General features: G+C 40.5%; 2 protein-coding genes across 4 annotated transcripts; one reads left to right on the plus strand and one right to left on the minus strand.

Annotated features, from left to right (window-relative positions):
• Positions 1 to 63: 63 nt before the first annotated feature.
• Positions 64 to 2,435, minus strand: fcf1 (FCF1 rRNA-processing protein). Its single transcript, XM_026329214.2, has 8 exons — positions 2,323 to 2,435; positions 1,809 to 1,873; positions 1,558 to 1,629; positions 1,323 to 1,471; positions 1,154 to 1,226; positions 973 to 1,060; positions 425 to 519; positions 64 to 316 (listed from the first exon to the last, which is right to left on the minus strand). Exons 1-8 carry the CDS (start codon positions 2,323 to 2,325, stop codon positions 268 to 270), a joined length of 594 nt encoding a protein of 197 aa, XP_026184999.1. The 5' UTR covers positions 2,326 to 2,435; the 3' UTR covers positions 64 to 267.
• On the plus strand, positions 2,418 to 13,055 carry arel1 (apoptosis resistant E3 ubiquitin protein ligase 1). Of its 3 annotated transcripts, none has more exons than XM_026328773.2 (22): positions 2,418 to 2,466; positions 3,228 to 3,455; positions 3,883 to 4,051; positions 5,149 to 5,369; positions 5,844 to 5,915; positions 6,177 to 6,403; positions 6,585 to 6,822; positions 6,933 to 7,102; positions 7,269 to 7,449; positions 7,543 to 7,787; positions 7,943 to 8,020; positions 8,109 to 8,250; positions 8,351 to 8,472; positions 8,570 to 8,645; positions 9,065 to 9,174; positions 9,275 to 9,454; positions 9,768 to 9,893; positions 10,262 to 10,391; positions 10,510 to 10,568; positions 10,653 to 10,742; positions 10,819 to 10,994; positions 11,494 to 13,055. In XM_026328773.2, exons 2-22 carry the CDS (start codon positions 3,308 to 3,310, stop codon positions 11,594 to 11,596), a joined length of 3,063 nt encoding a protein of 1,020 aa, XP_026184558.1. In that variant the 5' UTR covers positions 2,418 to 2,466; positions 3,228 to 3,307; the 3' UTR covers positions 11,597 to 13,055. The 3 variants fall into 3 exon arrangements, with proteins under 3 accessions (XP_026184558.1, XP_026184636.1, XP_033180897.1); XM_026328851.1 differs by lacking the exon at positions 2,418 to 2,466 and adding an exon at positions 2,571 to 2,590; XM_033325006.1 differs by lacking the exon at positions 2,418 to 2,466 and adding an exon at positions 2,792 to 2,918 and having other exon boundaries at positions 3,229 to 3,455.
• Positions 13,056 to 18,991: the final 5,936 nt, after the last annotated feature.

Here is an 18,991-nt window from a genome sequence, read left to right on the forward strand (position 1 = left end):
TCCTAGAGCAAACATTTAGTGTGTTTAAAAAGAAAAAAAAGCAGTGGACTGATGACATTTGAATTACAACAAGTCATTTATTCTAATAACAAAATGATTTGCAACAAAAAAGTTTAGTCTGTTTGATCACAACACAACCCATCCTTCCCAAATCAAACCTCAAACCCTAACCATAAGTGATATTAAACAGTGGATATGCACAAAAGGAAAATAATATTACACAGAAAACGTCAGTCTATTTACAGGTCCGGCTCAGTTGTAAAAATATTAAAATCTTGGTGCACCATAGTCATCAGGCATCCGTTCAATATTGTACCTGTATGAAAAAAAGAAATCAGTCAATGTAACTGTGTTTTCTAGTCAAGCTGATACTGGAATTTTACATTTTATGCTTTAAAAAAAAAAAAAAGTCGAATAGTGTTACCTGTGGTTTGAGATGTACATGATGGGTACTCCAGGGATCTTCCTGACCCTTCTCTTTAGATCTCTGTCCACAGTAGCCAGGATGTAACACTTGTGCTGTAGAAATATACCTACATGATTGATATCGGACGTTCGGTGCCAAAAGCACAGTGTTTCATGAAATGCATTTACCTATTACAATGATGACTGTTCTGTACAGTTTGCAACAACTGACACAATTTTTTAGCAGGCATCTTTTATCTTATATGTAAATGCCCTTGTTTGAAAATCATTTTATTACAACAGTTTTGTGACAGTTGACTTGTAATTTGTTCATTTAGTTTCTTCCAGTAATTTTACTGGTAGAGCTGGCCCTTACTGGCTGTTTCCCAATTCAGGCACCACATTCTTTCGAAGGACGCTACAGCATTTTAGTTAAGCAACTGTGCCGCTGCATTTCAGGCAGCAAGCATGGATGCTATTATTCATATTGTCATGTTCAGCAAGAAGTGAATGCTGACAATCCATTACATATATGTGTGAATACAACTGCACATTAAAGTGTATTACCTGTGTTACCCTTTGAACTAAACAGTCATCAGCATATGTTCCTTTGTGTGTACATGGCAGGCGCTCAAACCTTGGATCCTTGGCTATCCTTCAAACACAAAACAAAAACTGTAATGCGAAAAACTTATTTTGAAATAATTAAATAGGTTCACGTTGCAAATTTATCTCCGGCATCTTGTACCTGAGAGCAACTCTGTACTTCATTCCCAGTTTTTCAATCTCGGCCATCACACAGTCTGTGATATATGGGATACCTGTATTGGGTGAAATAAAATGAATGATTTAGAGTTATTTGGTTTTAGAATTGAATTATTAAACTATAACACACTGTAATTGGCAATAGTACTTACATTTGGCATACAGGCAGTCCATCATAGACTGAACAATGTCCAGTTTGGCCTTGATGGAAAAATTGATGAAATTGGTGTCGACTAGAATATGATATGGTGGACCAAGCTGAGTATTGTACTGGAAGAACATACAGGATGGATACTTTGGCCTGCACATAAGTGCGAAGAAAACAAGTCAATTAGCCAACAGTCATGAATTACAGTTTAAATTTAAGCTTCTTTGTGGCCAACTTACACTTCTCTCTCCTTAAGTGCTGAGGGATCTTTCTTCTTTTTCTCTTTCGTCTTAGCACGATCTTTTTCTTTTCTATAAAAACAAACGAGTTATAAGGCTTATAATCCCCATAATACATGTAATTGCTTTTTTCTTGGAGATTTAATGTGTTAGCAGGACTAATGAACTCTATGGTTAAACCAGCAGCAGCTTTGGCTTGACAAAAGAGAACAATTATTAGAAAAAAACAAAACAGAAACAACTGGACTCACAGTCTTTGATCTTTCAGACTTATCATTCTTTTCATTGCAGCAAACTTCTTTGTTTTCTGCTTCCCCTGCAGGGAATAAAGAAAAACATATTAATTGATTAGAATGTAATGATCACAACAAGCAGTGAAAGACTAAGTTATTGTAACAGTGATAGTGGAAGATTTGAAGCAAAGTCCAAAACAGTGTTGTCACAAGCTACTAATTAGTGACAAAATATCCCACAACTAAAAATCTAGAAAAGTCAGCTTGAACTTTTAACTTATACAGACAGAGGTTAAAGGTCTTCTGAAGATATTCAGACCAAATGCTTTAGACTTACAAATGCAAAAGCAGCTGAGTCTGTAACGTTACGTGGAGCTTTAACGTGAGATTACTTAACGCTGACGCTAGGCTAGCTAACTCAGCTCCATAGTTTACTGGCGAAGCAGTTTATAGGCTAATAATACATAAAATAACATACCCTAAAACACTAAATTGTCAAAACAGCCGTGTAACACAATTACGGATCACGTACCATGACTTAAATGTGACACCACAGATCTTCAATGTTTCTCCCCTTCACCCTCGTGTATCGAGGCGATTGCTAGTGACGTAATGAAAAAGCGACGCCTTTTCTGCGCATTTTCCGGTTGCTAAGCTAATACCGCCACAGACGAAGGTAGAGGCAACGATTAATATCACAAAATAAGAACATTTTAAGAGTTGTAGTTTTGCTGTGGGTAGCGACGATACTGCATGTGGTGTCTTGTCAACACGTTGTGATGCGCATCTTATTTGGCGCCGTGAGTTGCCTACAAGCTTTCTGAAATGACGCTGACATTGTTGGCTAACTTGGCTAGCTGTTGTCATTGTGCCGTTAACTCTGAGCTAATGGTGCTAGCAGTTGTTAGCTTCTAGCGAGCATCGATGATACTGCACTTAGCTTGTTTGTGTCCCGCTCCCGGCGCTTTCGGTCTTTCTTCTGCTGAAACACAATTTAAACGACTTCCCCGTGTGAGCGAGTCATTTGGCTGTTTGCTTGTTTGTGCCAGTGAGTGACGTGGAAAAGGTTTGACACCTGCGCTCAATATCATCTGTACCACCATTTCAAACATCTGGACTGTTTTGGGGGTAGGATTTAAAGCGTAGTTAAATTGGTGTCGACCTGTGTAGGTTGGCTCTGACAGAGGTTGGTGATAGTGTTATGAGCGTTTTTAGTCAAGTGGTTCATGCATATTTTAGTTAACTTGTAATGCTATTCTCCTATCAGCCAACACATCTCCAAGGTGACACTTAAATATTAATGCATTTTGTTTTGGCAGCAAATCTCCTAGGCTTAAGTGTTTCCCATCTGTTTAACCTAAGCTAGTTGTGTGTGTGGAGGTGTGGGTGTGTGAGTGTAGCTCCTCTGAAGCTGATCGGTCTCATCTTCCACTGTAGGACACTGGACTAGCCCCCTGGTGCATCTCACTTTTTCTTCGAGTACGGAGGAGTCTGAGTGAAGGCTGAAAGATGGTCTGATGGACCGCCGCTTTTTCCTAACCTTCCTCTTCTGCTCAGTGTCGTGGATCTTCTTCTGGGAAGTGCGCTGGAAGAAAGGCAAAGAAAGTGAAATTGAGGCATGGCTCCAAGGACATAGCCTCTCTCCATACAGGCACTTATTTGAAGGTCAGTGGGTTACAGTTAGTTTGACATTTACAGTACACAACAGTTTAAGTTTATTTGATGTCTCATCCAGGGTGAAGTAAGCATTATTCAGCTTCAGTGACTTACACAAAACAACTTACGCAAAAGAGGCTTTTTTTGTTGAAAATTCAACACATTCTTGTTATGACTGTTACCTGTCTGAGTAACTGCAGAAATACTTGGGGAAAGTGTCCTTTTTAAATAGATTTGAGCTTAATCAAAATAGATCATATTTACTTGCCCTGGTTATTTTGTTTGGTTTTGAAACATAAAATTCTCAGCCTAACAAGAAGCATGAAGCATAGACAATCGGCACAGACTTAAATACTCATGAGTAGACTTTACTGATACTGGTTTGTTTACTGTAATGTGCATGGGGATTTTTATTTGCTGTTCATGTGTAATTCAGATGTACAGACACTGGAAGAACTGAGTCTGACTGTGCTGAGTCGTCTGGAAGAGGTAGTGAAGGAACAGCAACGCTGGAGGGAAATTGCGGAGGCACATATCAAGCTTCTCCGAGACTTTGCCTTCCAGGAGTGGCTTTGCTCGCAGAACCTGGAGCACTATTACCACACGTACGCAATGACAGATCATAACTTGAATGTTTGCAATTATCCGGCAGCCTTCCTCTTTCTGAAACAGTTACTAGTTGCCATGTCCTAAATGTAGTTTGTTTGTTTTCACCATAGAGTTGATGTTTTTTGTCTTGTATTGCTTTGTGGCATTGTCTTTTGCTGGATTTAAAAAAATGAACTGTTTATTTATGTCCACTTGAGGGCAGCCTCTCTATTCATGGTTAGCTGAGTTTGCTGACACTGAACAGTGGAGGCTGCAGAGGGTCACTGCAGTAAAAAGTATTCTTTAGAGACTCTTCGTGTGAGACCCTGCAGCATTGCAGATATTTCAGTATGTGTGCTAGGTGCTCTCTATTGATGCACTCAGAGCCAGCTATGATAAGCTGTGATTGTTTTGTCAGACTATTCCCTGTTTGTCCTGCTTTTGTGTGCGTAAGGTCAGTTGTAATGCTTCTAAAAAATCAACTGTTTCACATTTTTATCAGGTTAGTATTATCAGGTTTTTGAGAAAAACTGTTAAACATTTCTAAAGGGATTCAGTGTCACATTTCTGAAGGTCATGACTGCCACATTTGCCTCCATTATGTGATTTACTGGAGACTAAACTCTAGTAACACTGTAGTCACAAAAGGCGATCTGTGCATCATTTCTTGGTTAAAAATATGATACTTTAAATGGGGAAGTCACCATAGCAGATTCACTTAAGCCTCTCATTGCTACTAGTGTAATTAGCACTGGAATGATAGGAAGATAGACTTTTATACCTTAATTTATAAAAAATTGCAAAATGAAGTTTTAGCATGTTTCTTAGAAGACCTTTCCCTGTGATAAGCAACATGCCACATCATCTCAGTAAAGATTTTAACTGATAAGGTCTGGGTTGCTCTCAGGCAAAGTTTCACAAAAGCTAGTATTTGTTTACTTTGTGGGACAGCCAGTTGTGTGAGATTAAGTCAGCGATCTTGCTCAATAGACTTTGAGTAACACTTTGCAGTGACACAGTGAGTTGTATTTCTAAAGGTGTACTTGTAAAGTCATTTGGCAGTGCTACCTGTGAATTGTCTACTTATACTTTCACTTTTGTTTTTCCATTGCAGACTGAAGACCTTGGGTTGTATGAATCTGGATGATCTATCACAGTTTGACAGCCAACTGCAGCTATCTCTAGCTGCCTGGGGTTACTACTACGAAGACTACATTAAATTGTCCACCGGCATCAAGGTCCTCCAGACCTCCAGAGGGAGTCGTGACCAGGATTACGAGATCCGGCTGGTGCACAGCCTTGCTGGGAGGCGTCTGAATGAGAAGTGGTCATTTGGTGAGACACTAATCATTTTGGGTTTCTTTTCACTGCTGCCGAGTGTTGAAAGGCATTTAGACAAGTGTCGCTATGTACTGTAACAACAAATTTCATTATTTACTTATACTATTTACTTATACTGCTCAGCAACTGTTTCCTGTCTGTGTTTCTCTCTTATTAACACACTGAGAATAAATGTAGTGTAAAGGATGAATAATAGATGTTAGATTGTCATTTTTATTGCACAACCATATCTGTTGCAGTTGTGTTCAAATCTGACCACTTAAATCACACACTTTTCTTGGTATTTGTTGGTGCTTCAGTTGATGGTAACAAAGTAAAATACAGTAGTCCAAACTGAGGAGTTGTAGTCATAAAAAATGACCCAAAAGAAAATAAAGTACGGCTATCATTTTGAACTTGCAGGCTCAGAGCAGGAAGTGTACGTTGTCTTCATTTTTATTATTGATTGGTACAATGTCCACTTTTCAGCGGGAGCTCTCATATTTGGCTGTACTGTGGCACTGTGCTTCTTGATAAGGGACCTCATGTTTTACGTGATTGGTGAGTTCAGCAGTTTGAGTTGGGCTGGTCCCCACATTCTATCTCATTCTTCCTTTTCCTTAAATCACATACTTTAACTGTGATTTGATGCTACCAATTTTAGCATTGATATCCTAGAGCTTTGTTATAATGCTTTGGTCAACTAGCTCAACTAACCAGTGAATCCTCTTATTTTAAAAAAAAAACAAAAAAACAATGCTCTTATTATATATCATTTACTGCAAACAGTTATTTCAAAAATCTCTCTTATCCTTCATCTAGGTGGAATTACTGTTTCCATCATAGCGTTTGTCTTTACTATCAAGTTCCTCTGTGAGCTTGCAGCGAGAGTCGTCAGCTTCCTGCAGAATGAGGACCCAGGGCGACGTGGTGACCGCAGTATCTACGACTATGTCCGGGGTAATTACCTGGATCCGCGCTCCTGCAAGGTGTCGTGGGACTGGAAAGAACCACAGGAAGTGGGGCAGACTATGAGTTTCAGAGTGCAGGTGATAATTGATTCCTAATGTGTGTTTAGTTTTCTTTTGGTCTGATTGACTCTCTCAAAAATGCCTTATGCATACAGCCGTGTCAGTGGTATTTGTTTAGTAAAACTGTTTTCAGAATGAGAAATTACCTTGTGTGTACTTTGTGTGAAATTACAATATTTTTGTACTCCTGCCTTCTCAGCTCTTCTATAAGAATGGCCAGCCTTTCCCAGCCCATCGGCCAGTGGGACTGAGGGTCAACATCACCCACATTGAACTGGCTCTTGACATCCCTGTTACACAAGAGGTTCTGCAAGAACCAGAGTCCAATGTAGTCAAAGTGGCCTTTACTGTGCGCAAGGCTGGACGCTATGAAGTTGCTGTCAAGCTAGGTGGCCTCAATGTGGCCTACAGCCCTTATTACAAGATATTCCAGCCAGGTATAACTACTGTTTGTTTTTCCAAAGTAACCCCAATCCATGTTTGCTGTGTGAATTTTTTATTTTGACAGGTTTGTGTTGCTGATTGTTTTTTTTTCTGCTCACCTCAGGTACAGTTGTTCCATCCAAAACCAAGATAGCCTACCACTTCTCCACGCTGGTGCTAACAAATGGCCAGCAGCACACTTTGCAGATTGAGCCCAGGGACGAGTATGGAAACCCTACCAGTAACTCCACATCTCTAACAGATGAAGCCAACTACAGCATCCATGTCCACTCTGTAAGGGAATAAACCCCTTTTTAACTCTGCATTATACTGTAATTTGTAACTTATATCTTGACTATGACTTTTGTTGTACTTTTTTGCCTCCAGTTGTTGATCATGTTCTAGCAATAATTGCAGGAATTCTGTCCTGGGGTTTATGTGAGTTTTTCTCGTCTTCCAGCTGGGCACAGTGGATGATGACAGCTTAGAGGAGTACTACAGTAAGTCAGTCTCAGTCAACAAGCAGCAGTGCCAGGTTCTGCTGAGACTCATCCTGAAGAAGACAGGCTGTTTCAGGGCCCGCATCTCCTACAAGGATCAGCTGCTCAGCAACGGGGAGTTTGACATTATTGTTCTCAGTGGTGAGCAGCTTTTACATGATGCTAGTTCATCATAGTTGGCTTGTGTTTTTGAAGCTCAATGCTTACGTATTACATTCTCATTGCACACTGCAGAGAATGAGAAGGCCTGTGTGGAGAAGAATGTGTCAACTCCAGGCATAAGTATCTACTTTGAGGCATACCTTTACAGCAGTGGGAACTACAGCAGTTCCTCATGGCAGTTACCAGCTTCCTCTTTGCTGGCTCCTCAGCGGAGGCCCTCCATGGGAGAAGAGGAAGACGAGCATGACTCTCCTGTGGAGGGACAACCTGAGAAGTTCAAGAAACCAAAAAAGGTCTACTGTTACATATCGCCAAAGGTAAGTGGCCAGCATACAGTGATTACTTTCAAGAAGTTTGATTTTGCTCCTTTAACTTTCGGGTTTGTTGATATTAATAAAATGAAAGATGTAGTATTTGTGTTAATGTTAGGTAGCATTGATTTTTCTTTTTTTTTTTTTTAAATTTCAAACAGCAACTATCCGTGAAGGAGTTCTACCTGAAAATTATTCCGTGGCGCCTTTTCACCTTTCGAGTATGTCCAGGAACTAAGGTAAGCAGAACTGTTGCCAAAAAAACACTGATGAACCTGCCACTGTCATTTGGTTAGACAGCCTCACTGTAATCTTCTATCTTTTCAGTTTACCTACTATGGTCCTGACCCAGTCCATAAGTACCTAACTCTGGTGGTGGATGATGGTATACAACCTCCTGTGGAGCTCAGCTGCAAAGACAGAAACATCATGGCTGCCACTTTCATCCGATTTCTCCACAAGAACATCGGTTTGTTTGGGTCTAATGGGATTAATTTTACCTTGAGCTGCTTTGGTAATTCTGTCTTGTTTGAAGGCCTGTAACAGTAATTTGATATTACTGTCCACAGGCGGCTCCGAAACGTTCCAAGACAAGGTGAATTTCTTTCAACGTGAACTCAGGCACATCCACTCTAAGAGACCTCGCACCAAGACCTGCCTAAAAATCACTCGACACTCCATTCTTGATTCAGTGAGTCCCACTTTGCTGTATTATTACTCAGTTAAATGAAAAATACACATATAATCATAACAATCATCTCATCCTAGTGATAATTTATCTGTCCCAGTCTCTGAAGGCTACGAGGAACTTCTCAGTATCGGACTGGAGTAAGAACTTTGAGGTTGTTTTCCTGGATGAGGAAGGTAAAGAAACCATCTGAATGTACCTGAAGAAGCTTGAGTGTTTGTTAAAGGTGCACTATGCAAAGAGGGAATGATTAACAGCATCTAGGGATTAAGATTACAGAATGCGTTCTGATTACCCCTCACAACCCACCCCACCCATTTTCAGATATGAGGGATGATATGGTGGCTGTCACTTTTAAAATAAAACACAATTTCCTGTCTACAGCCTGTGTTTGGTTTGTCCATTCTGGACTACTATAGAAACATGGCTGCTTTTGTGAAAGAATACAATACTGAAAATTTTATACATTCCTGTTGTTGCAGCAAGCACTTACCTCAAAACCAAAATGGTCTTTTAAAAGGACTTTCTGATCAAAGTTATATACACTAATTCATTAAGGCAACACATTGAAAAAACCTTTGACATTCGTCTGCAGCTCTGGACTGGGGAGGGCCTCGCCGGGAGTGGTTTGAACTGATTTGTAAGACGCTTTTTGACACCTCCAATCAGTTTTTCACCCGCTTCAGCGACAACAACCAGGGTCTTGTAAGTTAAGTTAGTCTTTCTAACCACTTACGGATGCTTAGTGTCCCTTAAACTACATAGAGGTTAAAAAGTTAACAGTGCCATCGTCTTCATTTTTCAGGTGCACCCAAATGCTGACCGGCCACCCCACCTGCGTCTAAAGATGTATGAGTTTGCAGGTCGTGTAGTAGGCAAGTGCCTGTATGAATCTGCTCTGGGTGGGGCATACAAACAACTGGTCCGTGCTCGCTTTACACGCTCCTTCTTGGCACAGATCATTGGCCTTAGGATGAATTATAAGGTATGAAGTGCAGCCTATTCCCACACAAAGATGTTTTCCTTGGAAAGTTTTTTTTTTTTTTCATTGTTTGCCTTCTGATGTCAGATGGTCTGTCTCATTACTTTAACATTTCTAACTGAGCCAAGACTCCTGATTTGTTTTTTTGGCATTATTTATTTTACTAGCTAGTGGTTTTTACCATTTACCTAGCTTCCCAAGCTCTCAAAGATGAGAGCTGAAGCTGACTCGATCATATTTTTATCCTTCCATCGAGAAGATGAAATACCACGTTTATTTAAAAAAATTTATTATCCTGTTTTTTTTCCACATGCAGTATTTTGAGACAGATGACCAGGAGTTCTACAAAACTAAAGTGTGCTTCATCCTAAACAATGACGTGAGTGAGATGGACCTGGTGTTTGCCGAGGAGAAGTACAGCAAGTCAGGACAGCTGGAGAAGGTGAGGCAACCTCCCCTTTTAGCCCTGATGTAATTTTATAGGAGAGAGGTGCAGCAAACCAAACAAAAGAAACCATATTGCTGGTTTGGCAAGCGCCTCGAAGAGGAGTGGTAAGTTTACATAAGGTGGACAAGTGGAGTTTGGCATCTGGCTTTTTTTTTTTTTTTTTAAGATACATATGTTACTGCTTTGCACAGTTTTGTTTTTTACTTTTAAATGAGTTGCCCAGATATTTATTTTGCCATACACTGAACTCTCACATATTCAAATAATGTCTTTTGTCTAGACTTTGCTAACCATTAATATACAGGCCACACAGCTAAAGATTTTCAAACAGTTTTTCTATCCTGCCACATGTTCTGCTGCAGGTGGTGGAGCTAATATCAGGGGGAGCTCAGATCGCTGTTACCAATGAAAACAAAATGCATTATCTTAACCTGCTGGCGCAGTACAGGCTGGCCAGTCAGGTGAGAGATGAGGTGGAACACTTCCTGAAAGGTAATGGAACTGGCACAGCTGCAGTCTGCCTTTTTTTTTTTTTTCTCTCTCTCATTTTTCTTATGTGAAATCTCCAATAATGTGCATGTAATTAGTGTAATTCCCTGATCAATTGCAGGTTTGAATGAACTGGTTCCAGAAAACCTGCTAGCCATATTTGATGAGAATGAGTTAGAGGTATGTGTGATGTGTATAATAAAATCCTGTTGATCCTAACATCGCCACCAGGCAGTTATAATGTTTGCCTTTTCATCTCCTCAGCTCTTGATGTGCGGCACCGGTGATATTAATGTACAAGACTTCAAAGCTCACGCTGTGATTGTCGGAGGATCGTGGCACTTCAGAGAAAAGGTATGTCATGGAAATTCTCCCTGTCTGTTTTTTTCCCAAGGGCACTGATGAGTGTGACGCTTTTGTGTTGTCACAGGTGATGAAGTGGTTCTGGGCCGTGGTGTCCAGCTTCATGCAGGAGGAGCTGGCTCGTCTGCTGCAGTTCACCACCGGCTCCTCTCAGCTACCCCCTGGGGGATTCAACACTCTTTGCCCCTCCTTCCAGATCATCGCCGCCCCCACACACAGCACCTTGCCCACTGCACACACCTGGTGAGTAAACCACAGGCAAGGATAAGGTTGGTGTTGTATTCCATTTTTTCTATATCTACTGTACTGTCTGCAGATGCCATGAAATGACCAAAACAAACTGCATGTTAGTCTTTCTCAGTACTTTTTAACTTGTCTGTCAGCTCCAAGCTGATTCAGCTTATTGAAGCTCTATGCTGATATCATTTAATTTAAAAAAAAAAAAAAAGGAGTAAATTGTGCATTTCTGCATTTCTTGTGGATGAAATACATATTTGGGGTACCAGCTGCATATTTACAACAGCAGGATGGTCGATGTGGCATTAACTCAAAATCAATGTGTGCATTTATGACGATTGAATACAATGGCACTCTGTGCAGAGTATGGCTAATTAATGTGTTTTGAATAGTTTTTGGACAACAGTGGAGCTCTGTGGCACAAAGCAATATGCTCCATCATGCTAGGAAATACTTTTATCAGTATTTAGACATTAGCCACTCTCTGTGGTTCTCTTCCGTCTAGTTTTAACCAGCTGTGCCTCCCTACCTACGACTCCTACGAGGAGCTGCACAAAATGCTGAAGCTGGCCATCAGTGAGGGCAGTGAGGGGTTCGGCATGCTCTGACTCTGCCATCACTGGCTCTGTGGGAAGAGACGTAAACTGCCCACTCCAGTGAACTGATCCCTGCATTCATCTGCTTTTAATAGTCGGGCTTCTTGTCAAAGAATCACCCAGGCTCCCTATAAATACTCTCTCAGGATGAGAGGGCATTACAGGACTCTTAGGAGGCTGAATTGGAATCAGGACTTGATCGTGTGAACTGGAGTGCTTCTGTATGTATATATAATATTTTGCTTTTGTAAAAAAGAAAAAAAAAGACACTACAGATTGCTGAAAAAGATGAGGTTTTGGCTAATTTTATTTCTTAATGCTAAAAGTTTGCGTAGTTTTGTATGTTTGAAAGACAAATGATACTAGAGCAAAGGCCTTGAGTATTACTGTATAACTGCTTCTTTTGCATTTTGCAAACTGAGGAACACTTAAGTGCAACAGCAGCCTCCATGTGATGTGGTTGATGTGTGCATCTACAGCACTTTGGCCTTAATCGATCAGGGACTGATGTGTGTATGTAAATATATAATATCACTCTTTTATTTCAATACTTGTACATATTAGTGTCTATACGTAGGTTTTCACCTTGTTCATTTTTGATTTGACGTCTAGGCAGAAGGAATATCTTCGTTTCTGCAGAGTTGATGGGTTGATGTGAGACTTTATATAATTTCTATACACTTTGTTTTCTGTCAGAGATGATTGAGTTTTAAAAGATGCCAAGCAATTTCTGTTGTTTATACATGTTTTTAACTTATTGTCTTGAAAAACTATTTGTGTAGACCCATACTGTTGAAACTGTGTTTGTCTGGAGCAGGAAATGTTTTTGTTATGTTTTATAATCTGCCTTATCCATGCCCTTTGCCTCTGATTGTATCCAGCGAGGTGCGTAGTTGAAACATAGTCAACAATAATAAATAGTTATATAATGACATTTTTACTATGTGTTAGTTGGATGATGGGGAGAGCCCATATATAGCAAACATTTTGTTATATATGCTGTATGCTTTTTATTTTTCTCAATCACAGCCTTTTATGGGTTTACCTCAGAATCTCTTATGCCACCTATGCATCCTCTGACACAGGTGTGGATGTGTTCATGTACATGTTCTGGAAAAGCATACACATACCGTTTGTTCATAGTTTGCCTCCTTCCAACTGTGACTATATAACTTTAGCCATGTTATCCCCTGTCATTAGTACTAAGGCATTACATATTTTGAGATTTATGCCCTGTTTTTCTTTTCTATTATTGTAAAACTATTTATTTAATGCTGTTAGTGTTGTCAATACCTTGAGCCAAGTGGGTTGTTTTTCTTGGTTTTGTGTTCTGTTTGTAATTGAATAGCAATTCCTTTGCTGTTCCACAGTTTACATGTTCATCATCCGTTTTGTTATGGTGTGTACTGCCAGTCGGTCTTTAGAGCTTTTAGGTAAAAATCATGTTTAGACTCAAAAAAAAAAAAAAAAACAAAAAAAAAGGATAATTCTTCTCAGTAGTATTTTGATTTGAGTATCTTCACGTTCCCCACAGAGCACTGAGCTCCAAGCAGCTCCATTCCTCACGCTATACTCACCGTATAAAGGTTTCACTCAGCTGCTGAGGTTAAACTTGTTTGAATGGCAAAGATGTTACAGTTTGACTGCTGGTGTTAATTGCTGTGGCTTGCGATTAAATTGCATTGACTCTTAAGAGCCAACACTGGGATTTCTTCAGCATTTGCTTGTCGCCTTAGCTGACCTTTTACAGCGCTAAGAGGTTCACAAGAGGGTTTATGGATTTGGGTTTGGGTTGTGCAATGCTGACGTGATGTAATGAGGAGAACAGTGAAAATGTTTGAAAGTAAGGGTGTGTTTTCATCACCAATACCGATGGCTGATATATTTATCTGAAGCTAAAGTAGTTTAAACATCACTTATGTTGAAGTTCCATTAGATGACATGTTCTTTATAAACAAATATGAAGGAGGTCTGTCTTGTAGTTTTGTTCTTATTCAATGTTTTGTTTCACAAACGACGACTACATTGTTTTATGTTTGGATGGTTTCTGGGTTAAATGCGAGTGTGACGTTTAACTATGTAGATATTTTCAGATATTTGCCTCTGAGTTTGATGCTGGGGTATTTTGTTTTCCCCTGTTTTTTTTTTTTGTTTTGTTTTGTTTTTTTTTTTAATGGCAAGTCTCTGCTGATGAATGTTTGAGATTTTTTGCCCTGCAGATCTTTTGTTAATGGGAATTAAAAAAAAAATGGACAAAATTCTAATCACCTTATCTCACTTCTGTGCATCATACTGTATTTAGATGTGTTTTGGATTTGGAGATGTTCTGTAGTTGAGACTAAAAGCGTATCTAACATAATGTAGATTAGGATAATATTTTTTTTAGTTGAGGTAAAGAGCCGAAGGTTCTATTCTCTTAACACAGATTGACAAGAATCTTATCAATAAGCACAAAAACGCATAAAAAATTACGTGTAAAGTTCGGTTTCCTGCTTCTGCAGGTCGAGATAATTGTGGCGTTTGTTGTAATGAAGGCAACACTTTTAAGTTGAATGATTTTTTCAAACCATATGAATATACATAAAACTCTGTGGGACACCCATTTAATTTCTTGGCCAGCAGAGTTTATGTGTTGGACACAAGGGGGCAGTGGCTCTTCATGTGACACTAGGAGAAGATAGAAACTTTTCCTGCTGTCATCCCGCAGGACAGCTTAGCAGCAGTAAATGATCAGGGGCTTTCCTGTCTTCAGTCAACCCTCCACACTTTAAATCTTCAACACAGATAGCAGGCCAGATTGAATCCATTCCACTACAGACATTTCTCATTTCTCCCACACACATTCAATGCATACCTCATGAATGAATGAATGAAAACAAACAAAGCTCATTCAAACCTGCTGGTTTCACATCAGCTAATGAAATCAATCATTTGTGAGCTCTGCTGTGTATGAAACGTGATAATAACTAACTGCTCAAAGGGCAATTTAAAACCCATATGAAGATGGTGGCATAACTGGCAACCAAGATGTGACACTCATCCACAGCTGAAGTTCCTTCCTCAGGCTGTCTGACTAATTGACCCTAACGTAAAAATTCACTTTTATTTGCTTTTCTTCAGCGCTGTGGACACACCGACCGCATGACCGTCCACACTGCACCCACATGTTCCAAGCATGTGTCCTCACACTGTGGTCTGAACAGTATCAGGAGCAGGCAGAAAGGCATCTTGAAGTACTTGGAGGCAGGAGTCCAGTTATTTGGTCTTGGCATGCACCTGTGGATTTGCATAATGGTCTCTCTCAAATTTCCCCCAGGAATGCTTGCTAAAGAGGGACCACAAATCAGAAAGTCATCCTCTGGCGCTCACTAAGAATAATGTACCATGTTGGAATGGTTCTCTATCCCCAGAGAAGCTGTGAGACATTGCTCAGTGACAATGCTGTGCATTTTTGTAAATTCATCTGATGATACTAATTCCCTGAGAAAAACATGTTTCTCGCACAAATTTTCCGTGTACTGTTACATAAACATCTCCAGACCTGAATGCAGTTTGGTTTTAGAGTTCAGGGTTGCCAAGTTCCCGGGGCAGTCAATTTACGGGTGGTTCTCTCCAAAGAATTTTCATGATCGAAGCTGCAGTACCTCATTTCCCATCTCTGAGTCAGACACCCTGCCTCTGAGGAATTGGCCATCAGTTTCTCTTATCAAATATAATTGTCCACAAACAGTGATCTTCACGGGGCAGAGAACACAAATGTGGCATGTCTTAAGTAACTTTCAAACTTGAGTGCTCTCCCTCTTTTCTGCTAAACAGCTGCAGGGATTTCTGCTTCCGATTCCAAAGTCAAAGTCCTCATTACCTGATTGGACACCACTGATTATCTGCCAACTCAATTGGCTACAGGTATTCATCATCTGCAGCGACTGCTGTCCAGGAAGTTTACTCTTCACTGTCTGATGTGCTGACTTCATGTTACTTTCAAAAGCTCCCTCAGGCCTCAGACCAAAATAGTGGTAAACATCAGGTTTCTTTGTGTGAGCATGGAATGTCCTCCCCCAGAACAAGCACAGGAAGACTGGTCTCCTTCCTTCCACAATGGCTGACCACTTAAATGACTTTGACTGTTTCGCATTTTGGAGGTAATCTCTGCTTCAGCTGTGTCTTCTGCAGTTTTAACTGACTCCCTTTATGACTGGTGACAGTGTGGTTCTGCAGATGACAAAGAGGATTATGGGAAAAAATGTTCGGGAAAAATGTGCGTTACGGTGATGACAACGGTCTGGCAACTATGTACAACAGTGGAATGTATAGATGGGATAAGGTTGCTGATTAAAGAGGTTTTTCCTCTCATGTCTTGATATTTCACAGATTGTCTGATGCTCCTATCAATCCTCTGTGATTTAAACACTCAGGCCTGGATCTCAGCATGGATACCGAACTGAAGAACATATCCAAGGCAGCCAGACATAGATGAAAAAGTCTCATTAAAATGCATTCTTCTATCAGAAACAGGACCGGCAACACGTTTTGTTTTGAAAATGACAGTACCGTCCAGCTGAAGTCAGAGATGAGCAGAAGTTCGCAGCCACAGGTGGTCTTGAAAAACTGCTAGTGTGTAGATTAAGCGTCCCCCAGCAGATGGCTGTCTATGTTATATATGATTTTGGGGGGTGAGACTATTGATTCATGAAGTTAGTTGTCCTCATGGGATGTACAACTGTATTATATTCAGCATGTCTGGAAACATTTCAGTCTGTAATGTAGACTGTTTGACAAAGACCTCTATGCTGTTCTACTCTTATGATCAGCACAGCCATTACCATATCAGGTATGAATAGGCTGTGAAGTGAGATTTACCCCGTCCGTCTGTCTCTGTGTACAGTTTTAGTACAACAAACAATAAGAGCTCTAGAGATGGCATTGTCATGTCTGTCAGTGTCTTTGGTCCAGACTAAAATATCTCAACAGCTATTGGATGGCTTCCTATGAGATCTTGTACATACATTTGTTTTTTTCTGATTAAAAATTGCTGCTGAACTTGGTGATTCCCTGGCTTTTCATCTAGTGACACAGCCAGACTGATGTTTTGTTTTAAGTGAAATGTCTTGACACCTGTTGGACTGATTGCCATGAAAGTTGGGACAAGTCTTTCTGGTGTCCTGAGTCCGATCAGTTTGGGGATCTGGTGACTGTTTGTGCTGCAGCCAGCAGGTCAGAGTTTTGACTGGAATCCTCTGAAATATCTAAGCATCTACTCTGAAATGGCACTACATTTTTTACAGATGTTCATATTTACCAGAGGGGGGTTATAATTACCTCTGTGTTCTCCTGACATTTCCTCTTCCTTTTCCTCTTCCTCTTGTATTACATATTACATTACATGGATTGCCATAAAATTACTGTAGGTATAGACCTCCATGATGCTCTCATTATAAAACACAAAAAAATTAATTTTAAAATGTATCCAGTTCACAATATCCTCCAAAACTAATAGCATTTTTATTGGTGTGTGATGTATTTTAGTGCTGTTTATCAGATGTTAACACATTTAATCTTATAAATGTTGAATATATTCTGTATGTCTGCAGGCTGATGAGAGCATCTAGGCCAGTGCACTGCTGTGCTGTGGTACAGCCTTACAGAGCCGCTAGCATGGCGGCAGGCTTTAAGCGTTGTCTGATGGTCTACTCATAAACCTCATTATTTGAAATAGTCCCTGTAACTGTACGTGCATGTAAAACGCTTCATACCAGGCTGAAGGACGGGCAGTTTACAACGTGTTCTTCCACATGATGAAAAGCTGCATAGCTCTGGCTTAGGGTCACAGGGTCAGCATCAAAGTCGCTGCCATAAATCTTGACTCCCACAGCTATGTGGATAGAAAAACAAGCAAGACTTGATGCTTGCCACCCTGAGGGTCTTGAAATGTGCCAAAATCTGGTTGGCACTGGTCAGTAATGAGCCTGGTTTTGGCCTTCTTTCCAACCGCAGTCACTGCAAGCCAGTAAAAAGCTCCAGCCTACTGGGCTGATTCTGAGCGCTGTAACTCGTCACCAGACCAGACCCAGTGCAGACATCATATTTGGCCATAGATCTACATGGACTGAGCCAGGATGCTGCGTTCGTGGCACCAAGTCTTTAGTGTTGCTAATTCGTAAATTATAATAATAATCTTATGCTCTGAATTGTAATTATTAACAGCGAGTATTGCTGTAAACAGAAACATAGAATATATGAAGATAAATTAAAAATACTTTCTGTGTGTATTAGATCTCAAAAGTTGCTGGACCTAGAGTCTCCCAAAGCACATCACCACAATACCTAAGGCACAGTTTTTGTGACTGAACCCCTTTGCTGGCCAAAGGTTTGGGCCACACCACAATGTGGTCATTCTACAGATTTTAATCGTCTTTTACGTTAAACGCCATCATAGAGTTTGTCAGATAGGAATTCATTAAATGACTCTTTTTCCCAGTTAGAGGATGAGTTTGTAATAGGTTTCCTCTGACCACAACCATGCAACCACAACAATATTGGCCACATCTGGCCAACAAATGTGCCATCCCTTTTTTTGTGTTCAAATCAGCAATGGCTTATAGTGTTTACAGCATAGAGCAACACATCACCTTCACCTTTACAAAGCTCTGGCAAGAAAAAATATTTGAATGGAGAATAAAAGCCAGGATGCCAAATAATGATTTTGCATTTACATGTGTTTAGCTTGGCTCAGGGATGCTACCCTGCCACCGCACATCACACTACTTGATGTTGAATTTACAGAGGGAATCTGCCAGGACCCAGTGAGTTAGAGATGTAGGTGAATAAAAAGTGAGGTACAGCACACCTGCTGGAAACTGCTGATTTGAGGGGAAGCGTGTTCCCGTGCGCTGCTGTGATCTCTGCCAAATCATCCTGAAAAGAGGTGTAGGGGACCACCCCGGTGAGAGGGGAACAGGGAGAGGCTCTGTTCGGACTGACAGAAAGATTGACTGCATCCTCCTTCAGCTGCTGCTCCTAAAGCGTGCCCAGCTCTCTGTTTAGATAATGGCGGTCTGTCGCCTAAACCCTTTGAAAAAGATGCTGCCTTATTTCATGTAGCAGATTTACGTGACTCTTCTTCATTGTTGCATGTTAAAGTTGGATTCAGCCCATGTAATCATGGGGAATGAGCTATACATCATGATATATAGAGATGTTTAAGGAATACTGCAGGTCCCCCTTCTCATAAAGTTATCAGCTTCCTAGTGCAAGCCAACTCAAAGAGGATATGATATAACTCATCCAGGCTGCTCTCTGCTTTCTGTGTTAGCACTGAGGGTCATGGCAGGAGTCCCTTCCTGTTTGAGGGTGTCAGCCACCAGCAGAATGATGAGGATACCATCCAGGACCCTGTGGGGAGGACGT

Source organism: Mastacembelus armatus, chromosome 22, assembly GCF_900324485.2.
Source record: "Mastacembelus armatus chromosome 22, fMasArm1.2, whole genome shotgun sequence".
In the NCBI taxonomy this organism is placed as follows: Eukaryota; Metazoa; Chordata; class Actinopteri; order Synbranchiformes; family Mastacembelidae; genus Mastacembelus; species Mastacembelus armatus.

Coding starts and splice junctions, on each gene's coding strand:
- fcf1 (XM_026329214.2), bottom strand. Junction 520..972: donor TAGTTCAAAGGGTAACACAG/GTAATACACTTT, acceptor ATATTTCTACAG/CACAAGTGTTACATCCTGGC. Junction 317..424: donor ATGTACATCTCAAACCACAG/GTAACACTATTC, acceptor TTTTTCATACAG/GTACAATATTGAACGGATGC.
- arel1 (XM_026328773.2), top strand. CDS start 3,308: ATGGACCGCCGCTTTTTCCTAACCTTCCTCTTCTGCTCAGTGTCGTGG. Junction 6,823..6,932: donor TTACAAGATATTCCAGCCAG/GTATAACTACTG, acceptor TGCTCACCTCAG/GTACAGTTGTTCCATCCAAA. Junction 10,392..10,509: donor GGTGGAACACTTCCTGAAAG/GTAATGGAACTG, acceptor GATCAATTGCAG/GTTTGAATGAACTGGTTCCA.